This window comes from Gracilinanus agilis, chromosome 1 (genome assembly GCF_016433145.1).
Source record: "Gracilinanus agilis isolate LMUSP501 chromosome 1, AgileGrace, whole genome shotgun sequence".
Lineage (NCBI taxonomy): Eukaryota > Metazoa > Chordata > Mammalia > Didelphimorphia > Didelphidae > Gracilinanus > Gracilinanus agilis.
The window spans coordinates 721,607,658-721,633,461 of NC_058130.1; the positions used below are offsets into that span (position 1 = coordinate 721,607,658).

The 25,804-nt window shown below is 36.8% G+C and overlaps 1 protein-coding gene across 1 annotated transcript in view; it reads right to left on the bottom strand.

Moving 5' to 3' along the window:
- Nucleotides 1-5,749: 5,749 nt before the first annotated feature.
- AKAP8 (A-kinase anchoring protein 8) overlaps nucleotides 5,750-25,804 on the bottom strand; it is a 54,805-nt gene continuing 34,750 nt past the window's right edge. The window contains exons 10-14 of the mRNA XM_044671539.1: nucleotides 11,528-11,669; nucleotides 10,879-10,972; nucleotides 9,402-9,532; nucleotides 8,040-8,135; nucleotides 5,750-6,498 (exon numbers count right to left, since the gene is read on the bottom strand). Of these exons, the coding sequence (XP_044527474.1) occupies nucleotides 6,082-6,498; nucleotides 8,040-8,135; nucleotides 9,402-9,532; nucleotides 10,879-10,972; nucleotides 11,528-11,669 (880 nt within the window). The 3' untranslated portion in view covers nucleotides 5,750-6,081. The remainder of the gene's footprint in view (nucleotides 6,499-8,039; nucleotides 8,136-9,401; nucleotides 9,533-10,878; nucleotides 10,973-11,527; nucleotides 11,670-25,804) is intronic.

Here is a 25,804-nt window from a genome sequence, read left to right on the forward strand (position 1 = left end):
TTTTACAGCATTTCTCTCATCTACTAGTTTGATAATCATGTTAAAAAAAGATAACAAGGTTTGCATTCTCTGTGATGAAGCCATATTGGCTTTTTGTCATGATCCCCTTGTCTAGATATCAGAATGGATACTGACAGCAGACACTGAACATTTAGGTCAAATTAAGTGATCTTGTGATATGATTTGGGAATCTTTTGAATACCCATCTTGATCTCCAACAGAAGATGCTATATAATTTCATGTTCTCTATCATATCCTGGCAATTTACATCTCCCCATTGGGTTCTAAGTATTTCTTGAGGACAGAAGGACATGTAAGGTGTCTCAGAATGACGATTTGGGAAAGCAGCTCTTGTGGAGAAGGAGCCAGTCAGCCCTACTGTAAGTTAGGACAGTAGAGCACTCTGAGGGCAAGGCAGTGACATATGCCCGCAAGGTCAAACCACCACATTGAACACTTTGACAGCACAAAATCCTGAAACCAAGAGCAATGGAAATAGCAATCTTTCTAGCACAATACCTATAACCATCATCTTGGCATACTACCCCTTTGTTTCCAAACAGCCTGGGCCAGTTCATGCAGGCGCTCGCTACAGCTACAGCTAATGAAAACCCAGAAAAGAAAGGTCTTGCCTTGAAGTCCTCGGTACTGTCAAATGGTTCAACATCAAAAACATTACATTTTATTGGTGGAAATGATATGAAAGAAATTATTTTATTATGTCTTTTGCTATTGTATACTAAAGATCATGAGGTCTTCCTGTACTGCAGCAGAAACCTTCCATACATTTTGTTTCTCCTATTAAAATGTGAACTCCATGACAGTTGGGACTGTTTTACTTATTTGTATCTCAGCACTAAGCACGCAGTGCTTTTTGCACCTACTAAGTGCTTAATGCTTGGTTGTTCATTCAAGAGATTCAGTAATAATAAAGTTTGAATTAGGTAGATATATTCAGTCTTGGTAGATAATAGTTGAAGTAATTTCTGTAACACAGAATGTAGAAGAGAACATCAAGTGCATAAATATGCTTTAAAGGGCAGCCTAGCATCTTAGAGAACAGCTTGTAAGATTAAGGCTCAAGGGAGAGTTAAAAAGGTACATAAGCAGCAGAAGATTAATTTTCTTGATGCCTATTCTACCCCAGAATGGCATGAAGGCTAACTGTTCTGGGTCATTCTTGGTCATGGGTGAAAAATTTAAGCCTATTCCACCATTCCTCCCTATCATCCTTATTCTATAAAATTTATGACATATGCCAACATTTTCAAAAGATATTATTGTAAAAACAATACTATTCTGGGAAGCTAATTCTAGCTCTTTCAATTGGTTAGCAATGTGACCTTGCACAAGTTACATAACCTTAACTGACCTCATTTGTAAGGTAAGTTGTATGAAATGAATTATCTTAGAGGGTTGAAATTCTTTGTAAGCCTACTATTAAACAATAGAATTAGCTGTACATCTTCCTACTAGGCCAATATCTACTTTAGATTTAAAAAAAAAAAACAGCTACAAGTTCCATTAAGGGCACTGTATACTTGTATATAATTTTGACATCATTTTTGTTGGCTAAAAGGGCAGGTTATTCGGATGACTTTAGAAAGAAATAGAAAGATCTACATGAACTGATGTGGAGTGAAATGAGCAGAACCAGAACATTATATATAGAGACTAACACTGCGGGATGTTTAAATGTAATAGACTTTGCTACTAACAGCAATGCAATGATCCAGGACAATTCTGAGGGACTTAGGGGAAAGAATGCTCTTCACCTCCAGAGAAAGAACCGTGGGAGTAGAAATGCAGAAGAAAACATGTTTTTTTGCTGTTTATTTGGGTATATGATTTGGGATTTTGGTTTAAGATTACTTTCACAAATAATGAATGATATGGAAATAGGTTTTGAGTGATAATACATGTATAACCCAGTGGAGATGCTTGTCAATTCCAGGAGGGAGGAGGGAAGAGGAGAGGGAGACAACATGAATTATAGAACCTTGGAAAACTTATGTGTAAATTTGTTACTGGAATAAAATTAAATAAAAAATATTTTTTAGTGCAGGTTAACTAACTCTTAGAGGGCTTAGGCATAAAGTGTCATTAACTTCTTATGTATTCTTTAGAGCATCAAATGAAAGATAAGTAGGCCTTCATTTACCCTTAACTTCTCAGTTAATATTGCTAAAATATTTTTCAAATTATCAGCGACTTTACCAGTACAATGAAATACCTTTATGTGTATATATATATATTTGTATCTGGGATGTATCTTCCTGAATCTTCCTTAAGGCCTAATTCTGGTTGGTTCTATACCCAAATTTCCAGATGAAATACCTCTTAGGTTCCTAGAGCATGCTCTCTGCCTCTCTCCTTTACCTTCATCACACTCTATTTTCATGCATGTTATCTTCCTCAGTAAAATATATTTTCCCTGATTATCAACAACTGTCATTTTTTATCTTATGTGTCCTCCAGTGCACTGATCCAAATTAAAAATATGGACAATTACTATTAGAATGGATACAAAGACTACTTTTTTTGGTAGACAAATATAGCATAAAGCATTTACTGAGCACTTATGTGCCAGGCGCTGTGTTAAGTGCTGGAGCTATAAAAACAAGCAAACAAGACAGACCCTACTCTCTGGAAACCTGCATTCTAGTGGAAGAAGATAAACTATAAAGGAGTGCTGGAAATGGGAGGAAAGTGAATGGTGTGGAGATGGTCAGGAAGTGGCATGGAGGTCTGGATCTGATCAAGCTAAGGTACAACTGAACTATCAGAGTCTGGTGTTCCAGAGGCCCAAGGTTCTGACCCTCCAATATTATTATCTGCTATTTATGAGGCTTCTTCCACCTAATTTAATTGAATTCCACCATGGCAGGACTGTCAATGAGATCTTGGCCCAGAAAAAATATCTAAATACTAGGGATGATGCTATTTAATTTCAATTCTGTCCTTCATTGCATTTTTAGTTCCTTCACAGAGGATGTTATCTTTACTTTTAATTTCTAGTCACGTAGGGGTCATGCCTACAGCATTTTTAGAGAAAGATCCTAAATATGACAAGTTGCTCCCTATCTGGAAAGTTTCCCAGTAAAATAGCTGCACGAAGGCTATCAATTACTTGACTTAAAGGGGTTTTCTCCAGTTATCATTATCCAGGCTTTTAAAACCCATTTTGTGCAATCCCATTCAGACAGATTCTTATGTTTGTAGTATCCATGTGTGATTCCACTGGGAAATTGTGCAGGATTGTAAACAGGTCTTTCCAAACAGATTTGGCTACTGAACACTTCCAGGTTTGAAATATAGTGATGGAGTCTATAAATGCTATGCTCTTAAGACTATAGAATGTCTTTGGGATGAAAGGTTCTAGGAAAAAAAATTTAAAGTATGATATAATAAACCATGGTTTCATACTAAAAAATTCCTGATGCATATGTTTTTAAGATTTTGGCTATCTTTAAGATATGATTAGCATTAAAAATTCTCATGTGACTCTCTTCTAATGTAGAACATTGGTGTTACATGAAACATTTGGGAAGCATCCTAAAGTGAATGTGACTGTCTAGTATCAGTAGTAATAATTAAAATTTACACTGCTCTTATGATTTCACTCATCCCTTTGAGATAGTTAGATCTCAATATTATTTTTCCCACTTTATAAATTAAGAAATAGCCTCAGTTAGGTTAATCAGACCTTGGCCATACAGTTATCAAGTACTAGAAACAGGATTTGAATACAAGTATCCTAGCTTAAGCCCAATGCCTTTCCCATTATACCAGGCTTTCTCCTTGAAGCCAAATAAGTCCCTAACTTTCAAGCGGTGTTAGGGTAACAACTAGCCCTCAAACTTTAAAAGGAAGGCAGTTTCCTGTTGTTAGGGAAGTCTAAATTATAAATTATTTTTATCCACTACTGTTTTTCAAAGCTATTATATTTAAAACCTTAGGATTTATTTTTGTAGTGTGTAGACAGAATCCACTCTCTAGGATTATCCTCCCTCATCCCATTTTGCGTATGTACATTGTGTGACGGATGGGGACAGAAAGAAAAAGGTGCGGAATGCAGAGAAACTCCCCTCAAACTTATTCTACCACAATCTCATCTTCTGATTCTGTACCAAAGTTTTCCATGTTGGCTTCTTTTTCCTGAGCATTGACAGATCCCAAACCATCCAGCTCCTTGTTCTGGCTGTCTCTGCTGCTGGTTCTCCCTGTTGGTGCTTTGGTAGAACATGGACTTGAGTGGGAGCTCTGGTACTTGCTATGCGCTTGAGATTTTTTTGCAGACTTTGGTGGCGTGGTGGGCTTTGGATTTTGGCTTCCTGATTTCGCTTAGGGTATTTTAGCTAGGTGATATTTTCTGTGTCCTTCCTACATTTCCCTCTTTTTACTTTCTCTCCATTTTGATTAAAACGTAATTGTTAAGAGTTTCTAACAGACTCATGACTTAGAGTTAATTTTATAAATGGCAACAACAATTTTTAAAAATTAATATTACAGGAGCAGCTGGGTAGCTCAGTGGATTGAGTCAGGCCTAGAGACAGGAGGTCCTAGGTTCAAATCCGGCCTCAGCCACTTCCCAGCTGTGTGACCCTGGGCAAGTCACTTGACCCCCATTGCCCACCCTTACCACTCTTCCACCTATGAGACAATACACCAAAGTTAAAGGTTTTAAAAAAAATTAATATTACAGCTAATATTTTATTTTTATTATTATAGTATTACAATGGATCCAAAAGTATTTTTAAAAAATATAAATCATGGGGACCAATCTTTTCTTATGGTATAAGGAAAAGTTAAATACCACTTTTTGCTAGCTTACTGAAATTATTTCATTATCTATTATACCGTTTGTCAGTTGTTTTGTTTCTCCAATTAGGTAATAAACTACACAAGGAACCACTTCTTATTCTTTATATCTTGCATAATTATTTGCATGCAGGTGTTTAACAGGTACATGCCAATCAAATCATCTCTTTCCTTATGATTTAGAACCTTAGTAATTATTTGGTAATGTTTCATTTGAGGCAGCTAGTACTAATCAAAACCCTAGTAATATTTGTAGTAAGTAAAACAATTCTAAATGTTACTTAGTCAGTTCTATTTAGACACCAAAATTTACTTAAGAGTAGTTATAGGTTTCATTCCCAAAATGGGACAAAAAAAGATGAGTTTTAAAACTGGTTAAATCCCTAAAAGGAGCAAAAAGCAGCCAATTTGTATATATTTCTATATTATATGTATTTTACATATAAATATTTACATATTTATTATAGTTCTTTTCATAGTAGTAAAAACTGAAACTAAGGGAAATGCCCAAATAAATTATGGCATACGAATAATGCTGTGCTGTAAGAGATGATGAAAGTTTCAAGATCTCTGTGAAATGATTCAGAGTGAAGGGAATAAAATCAAACAATTCACACCATGAAAATAACACAGGGGAAAAAATAACTGATATTCTTTAGAACTCTGAGTAATAGAATGATAAACTACCAGACCAGAGGACTGAAGATGATATGACTTATTTCCTACCAGAGAAGTGGTAGACTTTATGCAGATACACACATGTATTTTTGGAAATGGTCTTTGTGGGATTTTGTTTTGCCTTGAACTATGTATATTTGTTATGAAGCTTTTATTTTTCTTTTAAATCATTCAATGGGGAGGAAGAACAGTGGGAAGAGGAGCCTGTAAAAATTAATATTTTATAAAAAAAAAAGAAATGAACAGTTGAGAAGTAGTGAACTATCAAGTTTTATTTTTTAAATGCTGCTTTTCAATCCAAGGTCAAAAGGAGAACTATATTCTATTATCTCTTAAGAAATGTACAACTTTGTGCAATCTTCAACTTAAAACAAAGGGATGTAGAAAGCATAGCATAACTAAGCAAATCTACAGAATACACCAGCGAAACAGCCCTGATGGGTTCATTTTCAGAAATCCCATAATATCTTCCAGCAATATACTTGAGTGTTGCATCCAAAGAAAAACATCCACGGATTCTACAATAGTGCCCAATAAATCACCTTCACAGAAAAAGAAACTTCCCCTCAAAACCCCTCAAACTTATTCTACGACAATCTCATCTTCTGATTCTGCACCAAAGTTTTCTATGTTGGCTTCTTTTTCCTGAGCACTGACAGATCCCATGTCATCCAGCTCCTTGTTCTGGCTGTTTCCACTGCTGATTCCTACACATGCATTCCCATTCTCACATGTTGGTTTGCTTACTATTTCTTCTTCCAGTGACTGCCTAGAAAAATCATCATTTTTAGCTTCACTAGTATCAACAGTGTTTTGTTCTTTGGTCCTCACTTCACTATTCTTTTGTGGTGGTATTGCTTCTTCTCCATCAACTGCCCTGACTGCAGCAGCAATGACTTCTGCTAACACTGCTGTGACTACCTCTTCAGCAGTCTCCTCTTTGTCTTCATCTCCTTCAACATCTGGATCCACTATTTCATCTGTGAAGGGATCTTCACCCTAGGTGAATGAATAGAAACAGGAGTGACCTATCATAAAAAGTAGAACACAAAAAATAAGCAAAAATCTAGACCTTCAAAATAAACATGATAGGGCCTAAGTTGTTGGATCCAAGTAGAAAAATTTAAGAAATTTTATCTTATAAAATATATGAAAATCACAAATAGTCCAAGCAAGATCATACTGTTGATGACTGTTGAGCTAATCTAGGAAAAAGAAGAATCTTCTCCAATAACCCTTTTGTAAACATATATCAATTCCTTACCAAAAAAGATGGAACCATCTCTTGTGAGAGATATAAAACTCTCTACAAAAACAATATAAAATAGACCCTGGGAAAAATTTACTAATAACCAATGGTTTCATGGATGGATTCATGTTATCCATATATCTCTAATAGTGCATTTGAAAACAAAAGCCAGGACATAATGGATATTATAAATAGGGTTAGGGGCTATTGTACTAAAAACACACAGGGATGGGGTGGGGTGGCTTGCGCACGCGCCCAGCAGCTAGGTGGCTCAGTGGGTTGAGAGCCAGGCCCAGAGACGGGAGATCCTGAGTTCAAATCTGGCTTGAGACACTTCCTAGCTAGGTGACCCTGGACAAGTCACTTGACCCCCATTGCCTAGCCCTTACCACTCTTTGGTTTTGGAATCAATTGATTCCAAGACAGAAGGTAAGGGTTTAATTAAAAAACAAAAACAAAAATATGAGGAATAAAACATCATAAAGACAATTTTGCTTTCTGTGATTCGTTTCAAATGTAGGACCAAAACATGAAGCTAAACTTTCTACTTAAAGAACTATTCCCAAATATTTAGATAACTAATCTGAACCTGAACTGAATCAGTATCTTTGCATATTGTAAGGTACCACATGAATGCTTCAGAGTACTTAGAAGACTGTAAGAATTAATAATTGCTGACATGAAATGGGTCCATATATTAATAACTGAAAAAGGATAGAAACAAGAACCACCAGGTGACATGTTCTCAAAAGTCTAATTTTCTCAAACTGAAAAAACTAGCCTAATCCAGAACTTCCATCGTGGTGATAATCTAAATTTTCCACTGCACGATTGGAGATCTACAATGTTTCTTGCTCTTCACTTTGTAAAAGGATCTTCTAAATTTCAAAATTATGGGTATTTAACAAAGTGAAAAAAGAGGATACTTTGGAACTAAGAGATACTCTATGTACCCAGAATAATTTGAAAATATTTACAAGGGTTACCTTAAAAATTACTAGGGATATGAAGTCCACCACATTTTTATGGATATAAGGTCTCAGTTGTTATGAGCAAATAGGCTATCAACTTAAAAGCACTGTCTAACTGCAAATTATAATTATCTAAAATAAGCTATGTATTACTACACTTGTGCACATCTAAAACCCAGACACACACATCTTTTCTAGAAAATCCAGTGATTGCCTTGTATTGCATTGTGAGTACATCTATATATTAAATAGGCTATGTCTCTTTTTCAAAAGGTTCTGCCTGCCCACTTACATGTCTTCCCCTTCCCCCAACCACAAACCTTGAGGTATTTTTCAAGCATTTTCACTATATGTCTGTTGTTCAAGACACTCTTAGCCACGTGTAGACTTGTCTTCTTGAACTGTTCAGCAGCAAGCTACAGAGGAAGACAAACATAGATTACTTTTTGACTATTTCCTCTGAGGGAAAGAAAATAGATCATACACCTACTGTCTAATAAGACTTAAACTAGAGGTGATGATCTGCACTGATAGAGGATTTCTCACTGGGCAATCAATATACTAATGATATCATGTCTTACTTAGAGGTAGCTAGAAGGCACAGTATTAAATAAAACACTTAATTCTGGAAGACTGAGTTAAAATCAAGCCTTCCACACTTAAGTAAGTGTGACCCTAAGAGCAAGTCACTTAAACTTCTGCCTGCCTCAGTTTCCTTTTCTGTAATATGGGGATAATGGCACTCAATTCTTAGGGTTGATATATATTAAGAGCTATATACATGTTAGCTTTATTATCTAAAAACAAAAAAACAGAGGGAAGTAGTAGTTCAAACTATTTTGACTCAGAAGGGCATGGTGAGGGGGAAGCTGAGTGGCTCATTAGATTGAGTGCCAGGCCTAGATATGGGAGGTCCTAGGTTCAAATCTGGCCTCAGACACTTCCAAGCTGTGTGACCCTGGGCAAGTCACTTAACTCCCATTATCTAGCCCATTCCACTCTTCTGCCTTGGAACCAATAGGTAGTACTGATTCTAACGTGGAAAGAGGCATGGTCTTGTAGGCAGAAGATCTGGGTTCAAATTTAACATTTGAAAGCAATCTGCTTAGCTTAACTTCTGCTAGTCAGGTTTTTCTTGTTTAAGTGGATAAGGGGGAAGCCTTTTACTTTGTTAAAATCCCTATACAACTATGAGTATTTATTGATTCAGGCAATCAGCAAGACATGGAGATTTCAGTGTTAGGAATCTGCGTTGTCCAAGGTCAATTTTGCAAGGTATCAAGCCAGGTGCTCCAAATACAAAGGCAAAAGCTAAACATTTTCTGCTTTAAGGAACATATAGTATGATGCCTTCAGATAGTCAGAAATAGTACAATGTAATTTAAAAGGCAGGTTACGTACAACAAATTTCCAGAAGGTGGTAAGGAATCTCTTGACTTTACACAAGGAAAATCCTTAATCTCATATAAATTTCAACCAAGTCTCAGTAAAATGAAGTTGTCTAACCTCAAATGATAGGGTTAATTTTAACCTTAGGAAAAGAAAAGCTCCTTTCCAACATAATCCCTCAAAATGGCCACAAGATGTTTTTATAATGAGAGATTACTCGGATGGAGATTGTCATCAATTTCCTACCTTCTACCCCGTAACAGCTGATTTGAGAATAGGGCAAGGGCACTTACACGGCGGTTGTGATTATGGTCAGCAGAATAAAGATGTCGCTGGAGAAGATGGTGCTGGGCAGGAATTAACATGTCACAAGCCATACAATGTGCAGCTTCAATTCTCTTAAAAAAGTGTTCTTGGCCAATTCCTGTAGATCCAAATGAGAGTTGTTTAATCTTTGCCCAAATGACTGGAGTTAATTTACAGGGTTCTATGGCCACATGAAATCTGTTAACATTTTCACTTCCCTCCCATCTTTCTCCTTAAGTATCTTGATGCCATTTAACTGAAGAACATTAGTTAAAATTGTTTCATGTGTAAAATCAATTCTGTGCTCACTCAGCTTCTCATTTTGTCCAAAAGGAATAATTATAAATTCTGAAGAGATCTTTAGAAAATAACAGATTTTTCTCCCTAGTTGTATGTGTTTGATTGTGGGCTTTTCTTCTGCTAAATATACTATTATATAATTAGAGAAAAGCAAATCAAAACAATTCTGAGGTACCACCTCATTCCTAGCAGATTGGCTAAAATGACAACAGGGGAAAGTAATGAATGCTGGAGAGGATGTGGCAAAATTGGGACATTAATGCATTGCTGGTGGAGTTATGAACTGATCTAACTATTCTGGAGAGCAATTTGGAACTATGCCCAAAGAGCACTAAAAGATTGCCTGTCCTTTGATCCAGCCATACCAATGCTGGGTTTATGCCCCAAAGAGATCATAAGAAAAAAAGACTTATACAAAAATATTTATAGCTGAGCTCTTTGTGGTAGCAAAAAACTGGAAAACGAGGGTATGCCCTTCAATTGGGGAATGGTTGAACAAACTGTGGTATCTGCTGGTGATGGAATACTATTGTGCTCAAAGGAATAAAGACCTGGAGGAATCCAGGAAGTGATGCAGAGTGAAAGGAACAGAACCAGGAGAACATTGTACACAGAGACCGATACACTGTAGTAAAATGAATGTGATGGACTTCTCTACTAGCAGCAATGCAAGGATCCAGGACAATTCTGAGGGAATTATGAGAAAGAACACTATCCACATTCAGAGGAAGAACTGTGGGAGTAGAAACACAGAAGGAAAAACAACTGCCTGATCACATGGGTGAATGGGGATATAATCAGGGATACTGACTCAAAATGAACACCCAAATGCAAATATCAATAATATGGAAATTGGTCTTGATCAATGACACATGTAAAACCCAGTGGAACTGTGTGTGGACTATGGGAGGGGGGCGGGAGGAAGGGAAGGGTAGAACACGAATCCTATAATCTCCCATGGAGAAATGCTATAAACTAAAAAATTAAATAAAAATTAAGCAGAATCTGGATTTATTGCATTTGCTAAAAAATAAACAAACAAATAAATAAATATACTATTGTAAATTAGCCCATGTTGCTCTCAGATTTTCAGAGCATGCTAAATGCTATGAGGTGCACATGTGCATCTTCTAATTCCTCTTTCACTAAAACCTCTCAACTCACCTTTGAAAGGGTCTGGCTTCTGCTTGACACTTTCCTTCTCACTCAGCTCTTGACGACGCTTCTCTATTTTCTTATTCCTGTTCACAATGTATTCCTAAAAATATCAAAGGACAAAATAAAGAGGAAAGGGGCAAATTATATACAAAAGCAGCTTCAATCAAGGGCTCTTCACCTTCTCATCAGCAGCCTGATGAAGCCTACAGACCATTTCTTACAACCATATTAACAAAATATAGAGATATGTGCCTCGGGGCAGCTAGGAAGCACATTAAATAGAGGGCCACACCTGGAGTTGGAAGGACCTGGGTTCGATTCTGGCCTCAGACACTTCCTAGTTGTGTGACCCTGAGCATGTCACTTAACTGATTGCCTAGCCCTCGTCATTTTGTCTTAGAATCAATACTTAGAGGATGTAATAGTTTTTTTTTTTTAAAGTGCCTTGATATTTCACTAAAAAAGGTGTCTTGACTGCAGTTTCAAAGACAGATAGGTTTTGTCATTTGAGCTACTTGGAAAAGATTAAGATTCAGGAAACCAATTCATCTCTTCTCTTTGCCTTCCTTTGGTACTTAAATAATGGAGATAAACATTTAGTTAAAGTAAATTTCTGCATCAATTATCAGATCTTCTGCCCTATGTTACAGCTCACCTGTAAGAACTCCACTGTCTTGTCAGGTAGCTTAGTACCAATGAAACGCAGTGTATCTTTATGGAACTTGCTCTGTAGGTGCCTATGGATTTCTTCATCTTTGAAACTACGGAACTTGCATATAGAACAGGCAAACTGAATCCTAAAGTGGAATAAAAGAAACATTAAGCACAGTAGTGAGCTGACTGAGTATTCCTCCTATACTGGTGATGTGTATGAATTAAGAATCTAAGGTTACTACATTAAGAGGAGCTGAAGAACCTAGATTATCGCTGGGTAGTTTTTAAGAGATAAATGATTACATCATGAACTCCTCTACTAGCTATGATAATATCAGGACACTTTTATAGTGCAATCGAAACACCTTACCCACACCATCTAACTTATACATATTTCTTGAATGGAATAATGTCCTCAGTTTGGACACATAAACAACAGAGTGACCTGGATAAAGAAGGAGAAAAGTAAACTGACTTCTAATCCCTTTGTTGATCAGCTGCAATACTGATTTCAATAACGACATTTTTTTACCTTAGTTTTTCACTTCTAGCAAAACATCACATTGAGAATATTATGAACATTAAATAGTAAAAAGCATTAGTAGTAGTAGAAGTATATCACTTGCCATAAAGGCAAGTTGCTCACTCCAATTGTAGTGCTTCTGAAAACTAGTGAAGGAAGTAATACAACTTTGTTTAATGGATCCATCACAAGTTCAAGTAATTTTCCAACTGAGCTGGACAAGGATTCTTCTCTTCTTCCATGACTATCACACTTATTCCAACTAATCCAAAGTTCCACTTCCCCACCCAAACACTACCTAAGCACCTCTACCATTCACAACAGAAAGAGCTTACTGTTTATTGAGAAAATTCAAACTTTAGCTTCTTTACTAAGTATCTCAAGAATACTCTTTAGCGGGAACCACCTTCTCTCTCTGCTCCTTTGCTCTATCCTCAAAGGCTAACCCTCTACTGTGCTTTCTAGGAAAGCCTGCCCCAATCACTCACTCTTGTTACTTTCCCCACTGTCTATGAACAGGATCAGGTCTCCCCTGTTCTTAGAAGATCTTCCCTCTACTCTGGCATATATTCACAAGAAAACATCCTCTAGACCTCTTCTATTTCAACCTCTGGAATCTCATTTTAATATGTAAATTACCCCTTCATTCTTAGACATATTTCTTTTGTCCTTTCATCTTCTGGCATGCAAAGAAACATGGATTTCTCCTCCACTTCCCAGAACACAATGTATCCCCACCCATCCTTTTTCATAGCGCATATACCTTATTTTATACATTTATTTGTACATGTCAACCAAGTACTGTTAATTACCTGGAGTATGTGTGGAGTATTATGTTGGGTACTTAGTATACAAAGACAACACTGAAACAGCCAATGACCTCAAAGAACTTATATTCGACTGTAGAAGGCACCACAAAAATATATGACTGTTCAAAAAATAAATACAAAAAAAAGGGCTACCAACAAGATGGAGGACTAGACATTTTCTCTAATCTTCTCCAAAATATGAACTGTGTTTAAGAGATAAAGCAAATCCAACTGTCTCTATGGGTTAGGACACGTAGAAACCAAACAAGATACCAATTCAATGAACCAATAGCAAAGAAGACTACTTGCTAGTCACTACTGTGCTCACTCAACATGCCCTCCCCTACCACCCACTATGCTTCTAGCAGGAGGGCAAGCAATCTGACGGCTTGCAAGAAAATTAAATCTCTACATCTCTCCCCTCCAAGGCTACAGAAATCCAAAAGCAGAATCCTGCTCAGGCCCTGTTAGTAGCATAGCAGCACTCTTGTGCCACAACAAAGCTCAGACAGAACTGAGGAAAAGAAACTAGAGTAGCATATGTGGGTGATTTGTTGTGTGGCACTCCACTGAGACTGGAGTAAAAGAGCCTAACAGGAAATTAGGGTTAGTTCTGTCATCCCAGATGTCATTTGGGGCAGAGACTAAGGGAGTTAGCCAGCCCTCAGATAAATTTGTGAACACAGAAAATGTTAAGTGTCAACTGAAAGAATCTCCAATTGAAAGATTGTCTCCAAGGGGAATAAAAGAAACCCTATGCTGAAAATATCAAGACATGTAATGGTTAAATTTAACAATCCTGCTAACAACAAATTCAACAAGTAACTTTTAGTAATAAGACCTTACAATAAAAAGGAAAGGAAATTCAAATAATATAAGACTATCATATACCCACCAGAAATGGTAAGAGGAAATGGAATGTATTCCAAAGATCAAAGATGCTCAAGATGCAACCCAAGATGATCTATACTGCAAGTGTGACTCTAACCATTAATGAAAAAGATATGTTTACTAGAAAAAGAGTCATTCAAAACATTCCTAGGCAGAAAAGTAGATTTGAGGAAATAATTTGCTTCCCAAACTCAGAAATACAAGAAGGATAAACAAATAAAGCAACCACCAAAAACAAAAGAGACCATTAAGATATTGCTTTCTAAATGCATACAAGGATGAAAACAGAAGTCAAACAGAAGTGATGATGGAGAAAGAGGCCTGAAATGTTATGAACTAAACCCCGATAAAATCCCATTTCCAGATGAATCATATTTCTTTTACAGGACCAAATTACACAATGAGAACATACACAATTGGGGGGAGGAAGAAAGATAATGGGGAATATATCACATACCCAAAGGCTAACAATGAAGAAAAAGTCATCCTTGTAGTCTCTCAGGAAGAAAACAGTCTAAAGGAGAAATTAGGGGGCAAAGGAAGGGAAAGAAAGAGGAAGTTAAGTGTGAAAATTTTGTCAGTGGTGAAATCATTGAGGAATAATAGTAAGTATTTCTAAGAATGAGGTACAAAAGAAAAAAAAGGACTGGGAGACAAGACCTATAAGGCAGTAAAACTCAAACTGATTAGAAAGAATCTTAGGATTCTTTATAGCTTCCTTAGGAGGTTTAATTCCATGAGGTATACAAAGACTAAAGAAGAATAAAGTATAAGGACCAGAGTAGCTAGTAGCTAATTGGATAGAAAACCAGAACTAGAGAAAGGAGGTCCTAGGTTCAAATTTGACCTTGGACAACTTCTTAGCTGTGTACCCTAGTTAAGTTACTTAAGCCCAACTGCCTAATTCTTAAAGCTCTTCTTCGTTGGAACAGATACTTAATATCGATAAGGATTTTTTTTTAAAAGTATAAAGACAAGCCATACCACTGTTGGGTTTGTACCTCAAAGAGATAATAAGGAAAAAGACTTGTACAAAAATATTTATAGCTATGCTCTTTGTGGTGGCAAAAAATTGGAAAATGAAGGCTGTCAACTGATTGGGGAATGGCTGAACAAACTGTGGTATCTGGTGGTGATGGAGTATTATTGTGCTGAAAGGAATAATAAACTGGAGGAGTTCTATGTGAACTGGAAAGACCTCCAGGAATTGATGCAGAGCAAAAGGAGCGGAACCAGGAGAACATTATCAGAGAGACTGATACATTATGGCACAATTAAATGTAATAGACTTTTCTACTAGCAGCAAAGCAATGATCCAGGACAATCCAGAGGAACTAATGAGAAAGAAGGCTATCCACACCCAGAGAAAGAACTGTGGGAACAGAAACACAGAAGAAAAACATAGAGTGCATCATGTAGCTCAATATGGATATGATTAAGATTTTTACGTTAAAAAATCACTCTACTACAAATATGAATAACATAGAAATAGGCTTTGAACATTGATACACATATAACCTAGTGGAACTGCTTGTCAGCTCTGTGAGGGGGGAACGAAAGGGGGAGGAATCACGAATCATGGAAAAATATTCTAAATTTAAAAAAGGGGGAAAAAAAAGAAAAAACCTAAAAAACAAACAAAAAACAAATGAAGGCCTGCAGGGAAAATTTACTATTTATCAAATGAAACCAAAGAAAAAGGAATTGTAATCAAGTTATCAAACAAAGCAAAACCAAACTTGGGCACCTGTGTGGAAGATAAATTGCAGAGTAAAGATTGAAGGCAGGGAGAGAAATTGAGGTCATTGATGAAAAGTGATATGGGCCAGAACTAGAATGGTTGTGATATGACTAAGAAGAAAGGGACAGATGTGAAAGATATTAGGGAGGTAGGACTGACAAAATACTTGTGTGGAAGGGCAAAATTGTTCAAGCACTACTCCTAGCTTCTTCTAATCAAAATCCAAGTCAGAATTCAGTTTGGTGTCAGACCACTCTCTAACACCCACATCCACTGAAGGTCAAGACCCTCAATGACTCAGTCAGTTTCTTGTCTTCTGATCCACAAATACAGGAGGTCATTGTCTTCTACCCAATGATGCCCTGGGCCAGTATTTTATTTAGCTCTATGCCAGTGGTTCCCAAACTTTTTTGGCCTACTGTCCCCTTTCCAGAAAAAATATTACTTGGCCCCCTGGAAATTATTATTTTTAAAATTTTAATAGCAATTAATAGGAAAGATAAATGCACCTGTGGCCATCACCATCCTCCTGGATCACTGCAGCACCCACTAGGGCAGGGGTCGGCAACCTTTTTGGCCATGAGAGCCATAAACGCCACATTTTTTTTTTAAATCCTTAACTTCTGTGTATTGACTTATAGGTGGAAGGGTGGTAAGGGTAGGCAATGGGGGTCAAGTGACTTGCCCAGGGTCACACAGCTGGGAAAGTGTCTGAGGCCGGATTTGAACCTAGGACCTCCCGTCTCTAGGCCTGGTTCTCAATCCACTGAGCTACCCAGCTGCCCCCAACGCCACATTTTTAAAAATGTAATTTCGTGAGAGCCATACAGTGCTCACAGTGCGGCTCCTGTAACAGCGCCTGAAAAAAAAATGGACTTTATGGCTCCTGCAGAAAGAGCCATACGTTGCTGACCCCTGTACCAGGGGGAGGTAGCACCCACTTTGGGAATCACTGATCTAGGTCATAGCCTATTCATCATCATCAATCATGATGCAGACCATACTATCTTCTGTTCCTTATCTTGACCACTTGGTGAACCAACTCAACTTTAAACTGTTCTGTCTTCAACTGCCTTGCAAACCAATTCTGGATTATTCCCAAGATATTCCCTTTTGCTCCTGCATACTTTTTTTTTTTAAACCCTTACCTTCCATCTTGGAATCAATACTGTGTATTGGTTCCAAGGCAGAAGAGTGGTAAGGGCTAGGCAATGGGGGTTAAGTGACTTGCCCAGGGTCCCACAGATAGTAAATGTCTGAGGCCAGATTTGAACCTAGGACCTCCTGTCTCTATCTCAATCCACTGAGCCATCTAGCTGCCCCCTCCTGTATACTGTTAAAGAGCTATAAGAAACTGTATTGACTGAACCCACTAAAATTTGTTATCTAATCTTAATAAGGCTCTCATTTCTGCAAATAAAACATTATGACCCATTATAATGATTTTCTATCCCACTTCATCCAGTGACTTTTCCAGAGTGTTTAGTCTCTCTTCAAATCTCTCTCTAACCTCCCATAGCAATCCTTCCCTCTAACCTCCAAGCTGAGGATTTCATCTCGTGTTATGGCACAGAAAAAACTTGCCCAAAGCTCCTCCTCATCTCATTCAGGTATCTGTCCATTTTCCTTCACTCTGGTCTTAGATTAAGAGAGAGCCCTTCTCCTTGTTAACACAAAAACTTGTAAATGTGGCTTTGGTTCCCATTCCTCTCCTCATTTCTTTAGCAAATTGTCTTCATTCCCAACTGCCCAATAACATGACTATGTTTTTTCCATCCTCAAAAATCTTGATCATCCCAATCCTACTGGCTCTCCTATAGTCCGCATCCCTTTTTGTGGCTAAACTACACTTACTGATGTTATTCTCTCTCCTCTCATCAGATTCTAAGCCAGTGATGGTGAACCTTTTAGAGATGGAGTGCCAGCCCCTGCTCCTCCCTTTACTCCACACAGAGGAGAGAGAAAGCCCCCATTGGGTTGCTGGGCAGAGTGGATGAAATGAGGAATGTCTTCAGAGAATGTAAAGAGAGGAGTGGTCTAAATGCTCTGCTTCCCTCCAACTCTGCCACCTGTGAACCGCCACTTTACCCACTGTGCGCTCCCATTGGGCTGCTGGGCAGAGGAGTGGGGATGTGACAAAAAAGTCATCAGGCACAGCAGAAAGGGGGAGGGTGGCACTCTGTGTGCCATCTTTGGCAGCCATGCCATAGGTTTGCCATCACTGGTCTAAGCCCTAGAAAACTAGGCTATTGCCCTGGTTCAGCTAAAACTGCCCAGTCATCAGTTATCTCTTTAATGCTGTATCTATTGGCTTCCTCTCAATTCTGATCCACCTTGGCTTTTCTGCATTTGACACTGTTATTGTCTCCTTCTGGAGAGCCTTTCTTTATAACACTACTTTCTTTTAATTTTCCTTTTATAAGTCAGACCCTTCTCTGTCTCCTTTGTTGGTTTCTTGTCTAGATCACTAATAACAAGTATTCTCTAAAGCTATATCCTATACTCTTATTTCCCCCCACTCTATATTAGAAATTCTTCACCTTTCACAGTCAGGTAAAGCCTATTCTCAGAATTTGAAAAAAATTAAACTATATTAAAAAGAAGTTTTCAAAAAGTTTGTGGACCCAATCTTGATCTATATTATCTCATCTGGTAATTTCATATGCTTCTTTGAATTCAGTGATAATCTCCATGTACACCATTCACAGATCTATAGGTGCAGTACTAGTCTCTCTACTAAGATAAAATCATGCATCTCCAATGGCATGGACATCTTGAGATGGATATTCAATAGATATTTCAAACTTAATGTGTCCAAAAGAGAACATATTATCTTTTCTCCAAAATTCTCTCTCTATATAAGTTTCCTAAAACTTTTTGAGGACACCATCCTAATTGCTCATAATCACAACCTCAGCATCATCCTCCACAATTCATCTTCATTTACCAAACAGCCATTGCCAAATCTTGGTTTTATATTCATGTCATCTAAAACATACATCATCTCTCAAAGGATTAGTGCAATTATTCTCTCTGCCTCAAATCTTTTTTATTCCATTTATCTTTTAAAGTGATTTTCCCAATGTGGAGGTCTGATGTCACTCCTCACTCTTTTTTCTTTCTTTCCTTTTTTTTTGTGTGAAAAATTTTGTTTTATTTTTTCAAATTATATGTAAAAATAATTTAACTTTAATCTTTAAAAATTTTTAAATTTTTCCCTCCCTTCCCTTAACCTTCTCTGTGATCGTAATCAGATATGTATGCAGTCATGCAAGAACATTTCCATTTTAGTCATGTTACAAAAGAGATAAAAAACCCAAAACAAAACCCCAAACTTAAGAAAAAAATTAAAAATATGCTTTGAACTGCATGAAGTTTCTATCAATCCCTTCTCTGGAGAGAGTTAACATTTTTCATCATAAGTCCTGTTTAGATCTGTTTTGGATCACAATATTGCTGAGAAGAGCTAATTAATTCTGTTGATCATTGTATAGTATTGCTGTTATTGTGTACAATGTTCTCTTGGTCCTGCTCACCTCACTTTGCATGTAAGTCAAGGTTTTTCTGAACTCATTTCTTAGAGCAAAACAGTATTTGAACACAATCATATACCACCAACTTGTAGCCATTCAATCAATGGACATACTCTCAACTTCCAATTTTCGACACCACAAAGAAGTGCCATAAAATTTTTTTTCAAATGATCCTTTGACTTTTTCTTTGATCCTTTTGGGATATAGACCTAATAGTGGTGTTGTTGGGTTAAAGGTTTTTATAGTTTTATAGGCCTTTGGGTATGGTTCCAAATTGTTCTTCAAAATAGTTTGATCAGTTCACAACTCCACCACGTGTGCTAGTGTGCCAATTTTTCCACATCCTCTTCAATATATGTAAATTTCCTTTACTCGCATATTGGTCAATCTAGTATGGGTGAGATGGTGCCTTAATCATGTTAATTTGCAATTCTCTAATAAAAAATGATTTAGGGCATTTTTCCATATGAATATATAAAGTTTTTATTTCTTCTAATGAAAACTGTATATCCTTTGATATTTATCAGTTGGGGTGTGACTAGTATTTTTATAAATTTGACTTGGTTTTCTATATATTTGAGAAACGAGCCTTTATCAGAGAACTTGCTGTAAAAGTCTCTCCCTACTTTTCTTCAAATATTAGTTCCATTAGTGGTTTGTACAAAACCTTTTTAATGTAATGTAATACAAATCATCTATTTTACATCTCATAATCCTGTCTTCTTTGGTCATAAATTCTTTCCTTATCCATAAATGTAATGGGAAAACTACTCAGCACACCTCTAATTTGCTTATAGTATCATCCTTTAATGTTGAAATCATGTACCCATTTTGACCATACCTTGGTATGTGGTTGTTGGTCTATATCTAAGTTTCTGCCAAATTGCTCTCCAGTTTTCCCAGCATTTTTTGTCAAATAGTGAGCTCTTGTCCTGAAAGCTTGAATCTTTGCTTTTATCAAATAATAGATTACTATAGGTCATTTACTACTGTGTATTGTGTACCTAATCTCTCCACTGATCTACCACCTTATTTCTTAGCCAGTACCAGATTGTTTTGATGATTACCACTTTGTAACACTGTTTGAGATTTGTTATTGCTAAGGTCATCTTCCCTTCACAGTTCCCCCTCCCCCTATGATTCCCTTGATATTCATGACCTTTTGTTTCTCCAGATAAATGGATTTTTTCTAGCTCTATGAAATGACTTTTTGGTATTTTGTTATGGCACTGAATAAATTAACAAGTAGAAATACTATTTCTATTATGTTGGCTCAGCCCAGTAATGAGCAATTGATATTTTTCCATTTGTTTAGCTCTTGCTTTCTTTGTGTGAAAAAGTGTGATGCAATTGTGTTCATATAGTTCTTGGGCTGTCCTGGCAGGTAAACTCTCAAGTACTTTATTTTGCCCATAGTTATTTTAAATGGAATTTCTCTATCTCTTGTTGCTGGATTCTGTTGGTAATAAAATGATGATTTGTGTATGTTTACATCCAGCAACTTTGCAAAAGTTTTTATTTTTGACTAGTTTTTTTAGTTGATTCTCCACACTATATCATCTACAAAGTAAGCGTTCTTTTCTTATTACCTATTTTAATTTCTCTAATTTCTTTTTCTTATTGCTATAGCTAGCATTTCTAGTACAATACTGAATAATGGTCATAATAGGCATCCATGTTTCATTCCTAATCTTACTGGGAAGGCTTCTACCTTATCCTCATTACAGATAATGCTTATTAATGGTTTTAGATAAAGAATACTTATTATTTTCCATTGATTTCTAGTGTTTTTAATGAGTATTGTGTTTTGTCAAGTTTTTTTCTGTAACTTTTTGAGATCAGATAATTTTTCTTGTTTTATTATGTAGAGTTAATTATGGTGACAATTTTCCTAATACCAAACCAGCCCTGCATTCCTAGTATAATTCTGCTTGGTCACATTATATGATCTTTGTGATATATTGCTGAAATCTCCTTGTTAGTATTTTATTTAAAATGTTTGCATCAATACTTATTAGGGAAATTGATCTATATTTTTTTCTCTGTTTTTGCTCTTTACTTAGTTTAGTTATCAGTACCATATTTAGTAGGACTCCTTTGTCTGGTTTTCCAAATAGTTTACATAGTACTGGAATTATTCATTAAATGTTTAGTAGCATTCCCTTGTGAATTCATTTGGCTATTGTCCACTGCCTCCCTCAATCCACTCTCCTTTCCATCAGATGCCTGTTCTTTTATATTCTTCCTGTCCTATTCTCTGTAGGGCAAGATAGATTTCTATACTCGAGTATGTACATCATTATCATTCCCCCACCTCCCAAGTCAATTCTGATGATGAGCATAGGGGTCAAAAATCTCTCACCAGTTGCATCACCCCCATCTCCTTGCCATCTTCCCTCACACTGTAAAATCTCTTCTTTTCAACAATTTTTTAAATGATATAATTTACCCCATTCTATTTCTCTCTTCATCCTTCTCTTAATGAATTCTTCTTTAAAATCCCTAAATTTTATTTTTTAAAATTATCCCATCATAATCAACTCATGCCCATGTCCTCTATCTATACATATTCCTTCTAACTGCCCTAATTATTATAAATTTCTTAGGAGTTGCAAATATTGTCTTCCCAGATAGGAATGTAAACAATTTAACATTGTTGAATCCCTTGTGACTTTTCTTCTGTTTACCTTTTTTGCTTCTTTTGAATCTTGTATTTGAAAGTCAAATTTTCTATTTCAGCTTTGGTCTTTTCATCAAGAACTGAACATCCTGTATCTCATTAAATATCTATGTTTTTCCCCCTGAAGAATTACATCAAGTTTTGCTGGGTAGGTGATTGTTAGTTGTATTTCTAGCTCCACTGCCTGCTGGAGTATCACATTTTAAGCCTTCTGATCCTTTAATACAGAATCTGCCAAATCCTGTGTCATCTTGATATCATCCAAGATATATATATATATATATATCTCTCTCTCTCTCTCTCTCTCTCTCTCTCTCTCTCTCTCTCTCTCTCTCTCTCTCTCTCTCCCTTCAGAATCTATATATAATTGTCCTTTTCTAGGTTTCTTATTCTTTACTGTTCTCTGAGTACTCTCCAATCAAATTACATTGGCCTATTGAAGTTCCTCTAACATGTCACTCCAAGAAGTTCCTCTATCATGTCCACTTCAAAAGCTCTGTAGTCAGATCGTGGAGTTAAGAGGAATTTCAGTAGGCCAATGTAACTGGCTTGGAGAGTGCTCAGAGAACAATAAAGCAAGATGTTTTTCTTCAAGTATATAAAATCCTGCTAAATGTTCTGCTAGGGGTTGGGGGAGGATTGCTGTAGCAAAATACTTTCTCTGACCTGAACCTTTTGTGCTTCTTGCCCTGACACTTGGTAACTGCTTGAATATGTATATTGGCTAAATACTTATATGTGTACAAGTAGCACATACTGTCTCCCTCCTGCAGAATGGGGCAAGGATTGTTTGATTTTTGTTCTTTCATCTCCAAGGACCAACAGAATGCCTAAAGAAGAAGACAGATTTTGACTGATCCTATCTCTTTTCTTCCCTTTCAAGAAAAACCCTAAATAAGAATCAACTGTATTCATTGCTTTAACTTAAGCTCTAGTGATTCACTTCAAAATCCTTGTAAACTGCCTTCTAATTTCTCTACTCTCCTGAAACATTTAAAGGTTACCTTAAGTGGTGAATTCCTTAATTGCTAAATCCTTGGGCTTTCTAAGTCCTTGACCAATTTGACCATTCTTTAGGAACTGACAATGTTGGGCACATAATTGTTCCTTAAAATTATGTGACCATGCTTTCTACTAGTAATTCTCTTACTCTTCCTAGCACTTTCTCTTTTTTCCTTTATGAGATAATTACCCAAACCCCCAACTTACTTTTAAGGAACTTCCATTTCTTAAAAGGAAGTTTTCCCAAGACTCTCTTGGGATCACCTCTCATCTCTGAAATTTATACATCTAGCTTCTAAACTAGTTTTCCAAGAGACAGAGGAACTAGAAACAGAACTGTTAACATCTAATTGATTATGGAGAAAACAAGGGAGTTTCAGAAAAAACATCTACTTCTGCTTCACTATTTACACTAAAACATTTGACTGTATGGATCTCAACAAAATATATCAGTCTTCAAAGAGATGGGAGTATCAGATCATCTTGTTTCCTGAGAAGCCTGTATGTAGGCCAAGAAGCAATAGTTAGAACCAAACATGGAACAACTGATTGGTTTAAGATTGGAAAAGAAGTATGACAAGCCTATCTAGTGTCACCTTATTTAACTTATATGCAGAGTACATCATGTGAAATGCCAGGTTAAGACAAATAAAAGCTAGAATTAGGGTTGCTGGGAGAAATATCAACAATCTCAGGTATACAGATAATACCACTCTGATGGCAAAAAGTGAAAAAGAATTAAGTCTTTTGATGAAGGTGAAAGGACAATGCAAAAGCTGGCTTGTAACTTATCATAACAAACAAACAAACAAAAAACCAAGACCTTGGCAACTGTTCTCATTGCTTCTGAGCAAAGAGAGACAGATGTGGAAATAATATCAGAACTGCAGCCAGGATATTAAAGCCATGATATTTACTTCTTAGAAGGAAAGTTAAGGCAAAGGTTGGCACAGTCAAAGTTTTGGTTTTTCCAGTAGCAATGTATGGTTGTGAGAGTTGGGCTATAAGGAAAGCTGAGTGGTGCAGAATCAATGCTTTTAACTTGTGGTGCTAGAGAAGACTTTTAAGAGTCCCTTGGACAACAAGGAGATCAAATCAGTCAATACTTTAAGAGAGTAATTCAGCCTATTCATTGGAAGTTTAAATACTGAAACTAAAATTTAAATACTTTGGCCACATAATGAGTAGACAGGATTCATTGAAAAAGACCCTGGCACTGGGAAAGATGGAAGACAAAAGGAAAAGGAGAAGGCAGAGGATGAGATAGATAGTGACATGGAAGAATGAATATGAAACTTGGGATATATTTCCAAGAGATAAGAGGACAGAAGCGCCTGGCATGCTAGGGTCCAGAAGAGTCAGACACTAAGATGCCCTAACTTCTTTCCTGGACTTTTGTCTCATATCATCAACTGCCTGCCTGATGCATTCACTTAGCTGTCAAAGGAATTCAAGTATCTACAAATCACCATATGTAAATCAGAACTACTACCCAGTTCTGTTTCATTACTACTGTCTTTGAAGATAGTATCAGTCTGCCAGCTCTGTGGGCCCATCCTTGTCTACACTCTTTCACTCCTATATCTAGTGAGCTGCTTGTTGATACTATTCCCACAACGGCTCTCACATATCCACTTCTCTCCACTTACACAAAAGGAGCTCTACTGGTTAAGGACCTTAGCACTTCTTGCCTAGATTATTATAACTGAATTCTGAGAATATATCTTTAATTCTGGCTATCTTCTCTTCAATTTATCCTAAAACCAGCAGCTGAATAATCTTCCTAAATCACAGGTCTGATCACTCCAATCCCCTGCTCAAAAGCCACCTGTAGTTCTCTACTGTCAATGAAGCAAAATACAAATTCCTCATCTTAGCCCTTAGCCCTTCATAACCTGGCTCCCACCTAGTTTTCTAAGCCCTTTTTCTTATTGGTCACCTTTTGGTCCTCTACATTTGTCCCAGCTAAATTACTGACGTTGGTATTCCAACCCTTATATCCAATCTTTCTCACATACCACCATCCTCCATGACTAGAAGGCATCTGATTTCTGCCTATTTACTTCTCAGAATCTTCAAGTTCCTTTAAGACTCGGCTCAAATGCTACCTCTTTATCCCAATCACAATAACTTGTATTTATTTATGTGTTCAAATAATATCACATAGTAGAATTTAAATTTCTAGAATACTATTTTATCTTTGTATACCCAATGCCTAGCACAGTACTTTGCACAAAACAGGATCTCAATAAATTTTAGCTGAACTGAATGGAAATAGCATAAAGAAAACAATAACTATCCAAGGAAACAATAACATGAATGTAAAGAAAGCAACATGGTGAAAAGGGAAGATCATTAGATTTAAGAGTCAAAAGGACTAGGTTTTAATGTCAAATTCTATTACTTAGTACCTGTGTGACCTTGAGCAAGTCTCTTAACCTCCCTGGGCCTCAGTTTCCTCATCTGTAAAAGAAAGGAGTGGACTATATGATGTGTGATATGATCCACATTCAATTGCTTCATAGATAGCTCCTTAGCTTTCTTGCCATGGGGCAATGGTTAAGGGTAAGGCTGTAGCAAGCTACTTCAGGAGTGAAATAGGATTTCTCTTTGCTCTGTTATCATTACCTGTATATTTTGCTGACACTAGAATGTTTTTCAGCACTGACTTGGAGGCTGCATTGCAATATGTTACAACAATAGAAACTCTGCGACCTCAAATTGTTTCATTTGGTGTTTTTTTTTTTTTGGGGGGGGGGGGTGAGGGTGGGGGCAAATAAATAAGAAGCTTCATGGTTTCTAAAGTGAATGGTTTTCTGTACAAAGTTCCAAGTTGCTTTCCAGAATGGCTGGATCAGCTCACAACTCCAATAGTTAACTTTAGATTCTTCAAGTTTAGGAAAAGCTTTTTAGTTCTCATAAAGATCATCCTCTGTTAATTGGACCCAAAATGAGAGTCAGAAAACAGTTCAAATGGACAGTCTAGAGAGAACAAAGAGGAAAAGGATGCAACGGTACAAAAATAGTAGCTCTGTTTGTGGCAAAAAAAAGGAAATTCAGAGAGCCCATCCATTGGGAATGGCTGAAAAAGCTATAAGA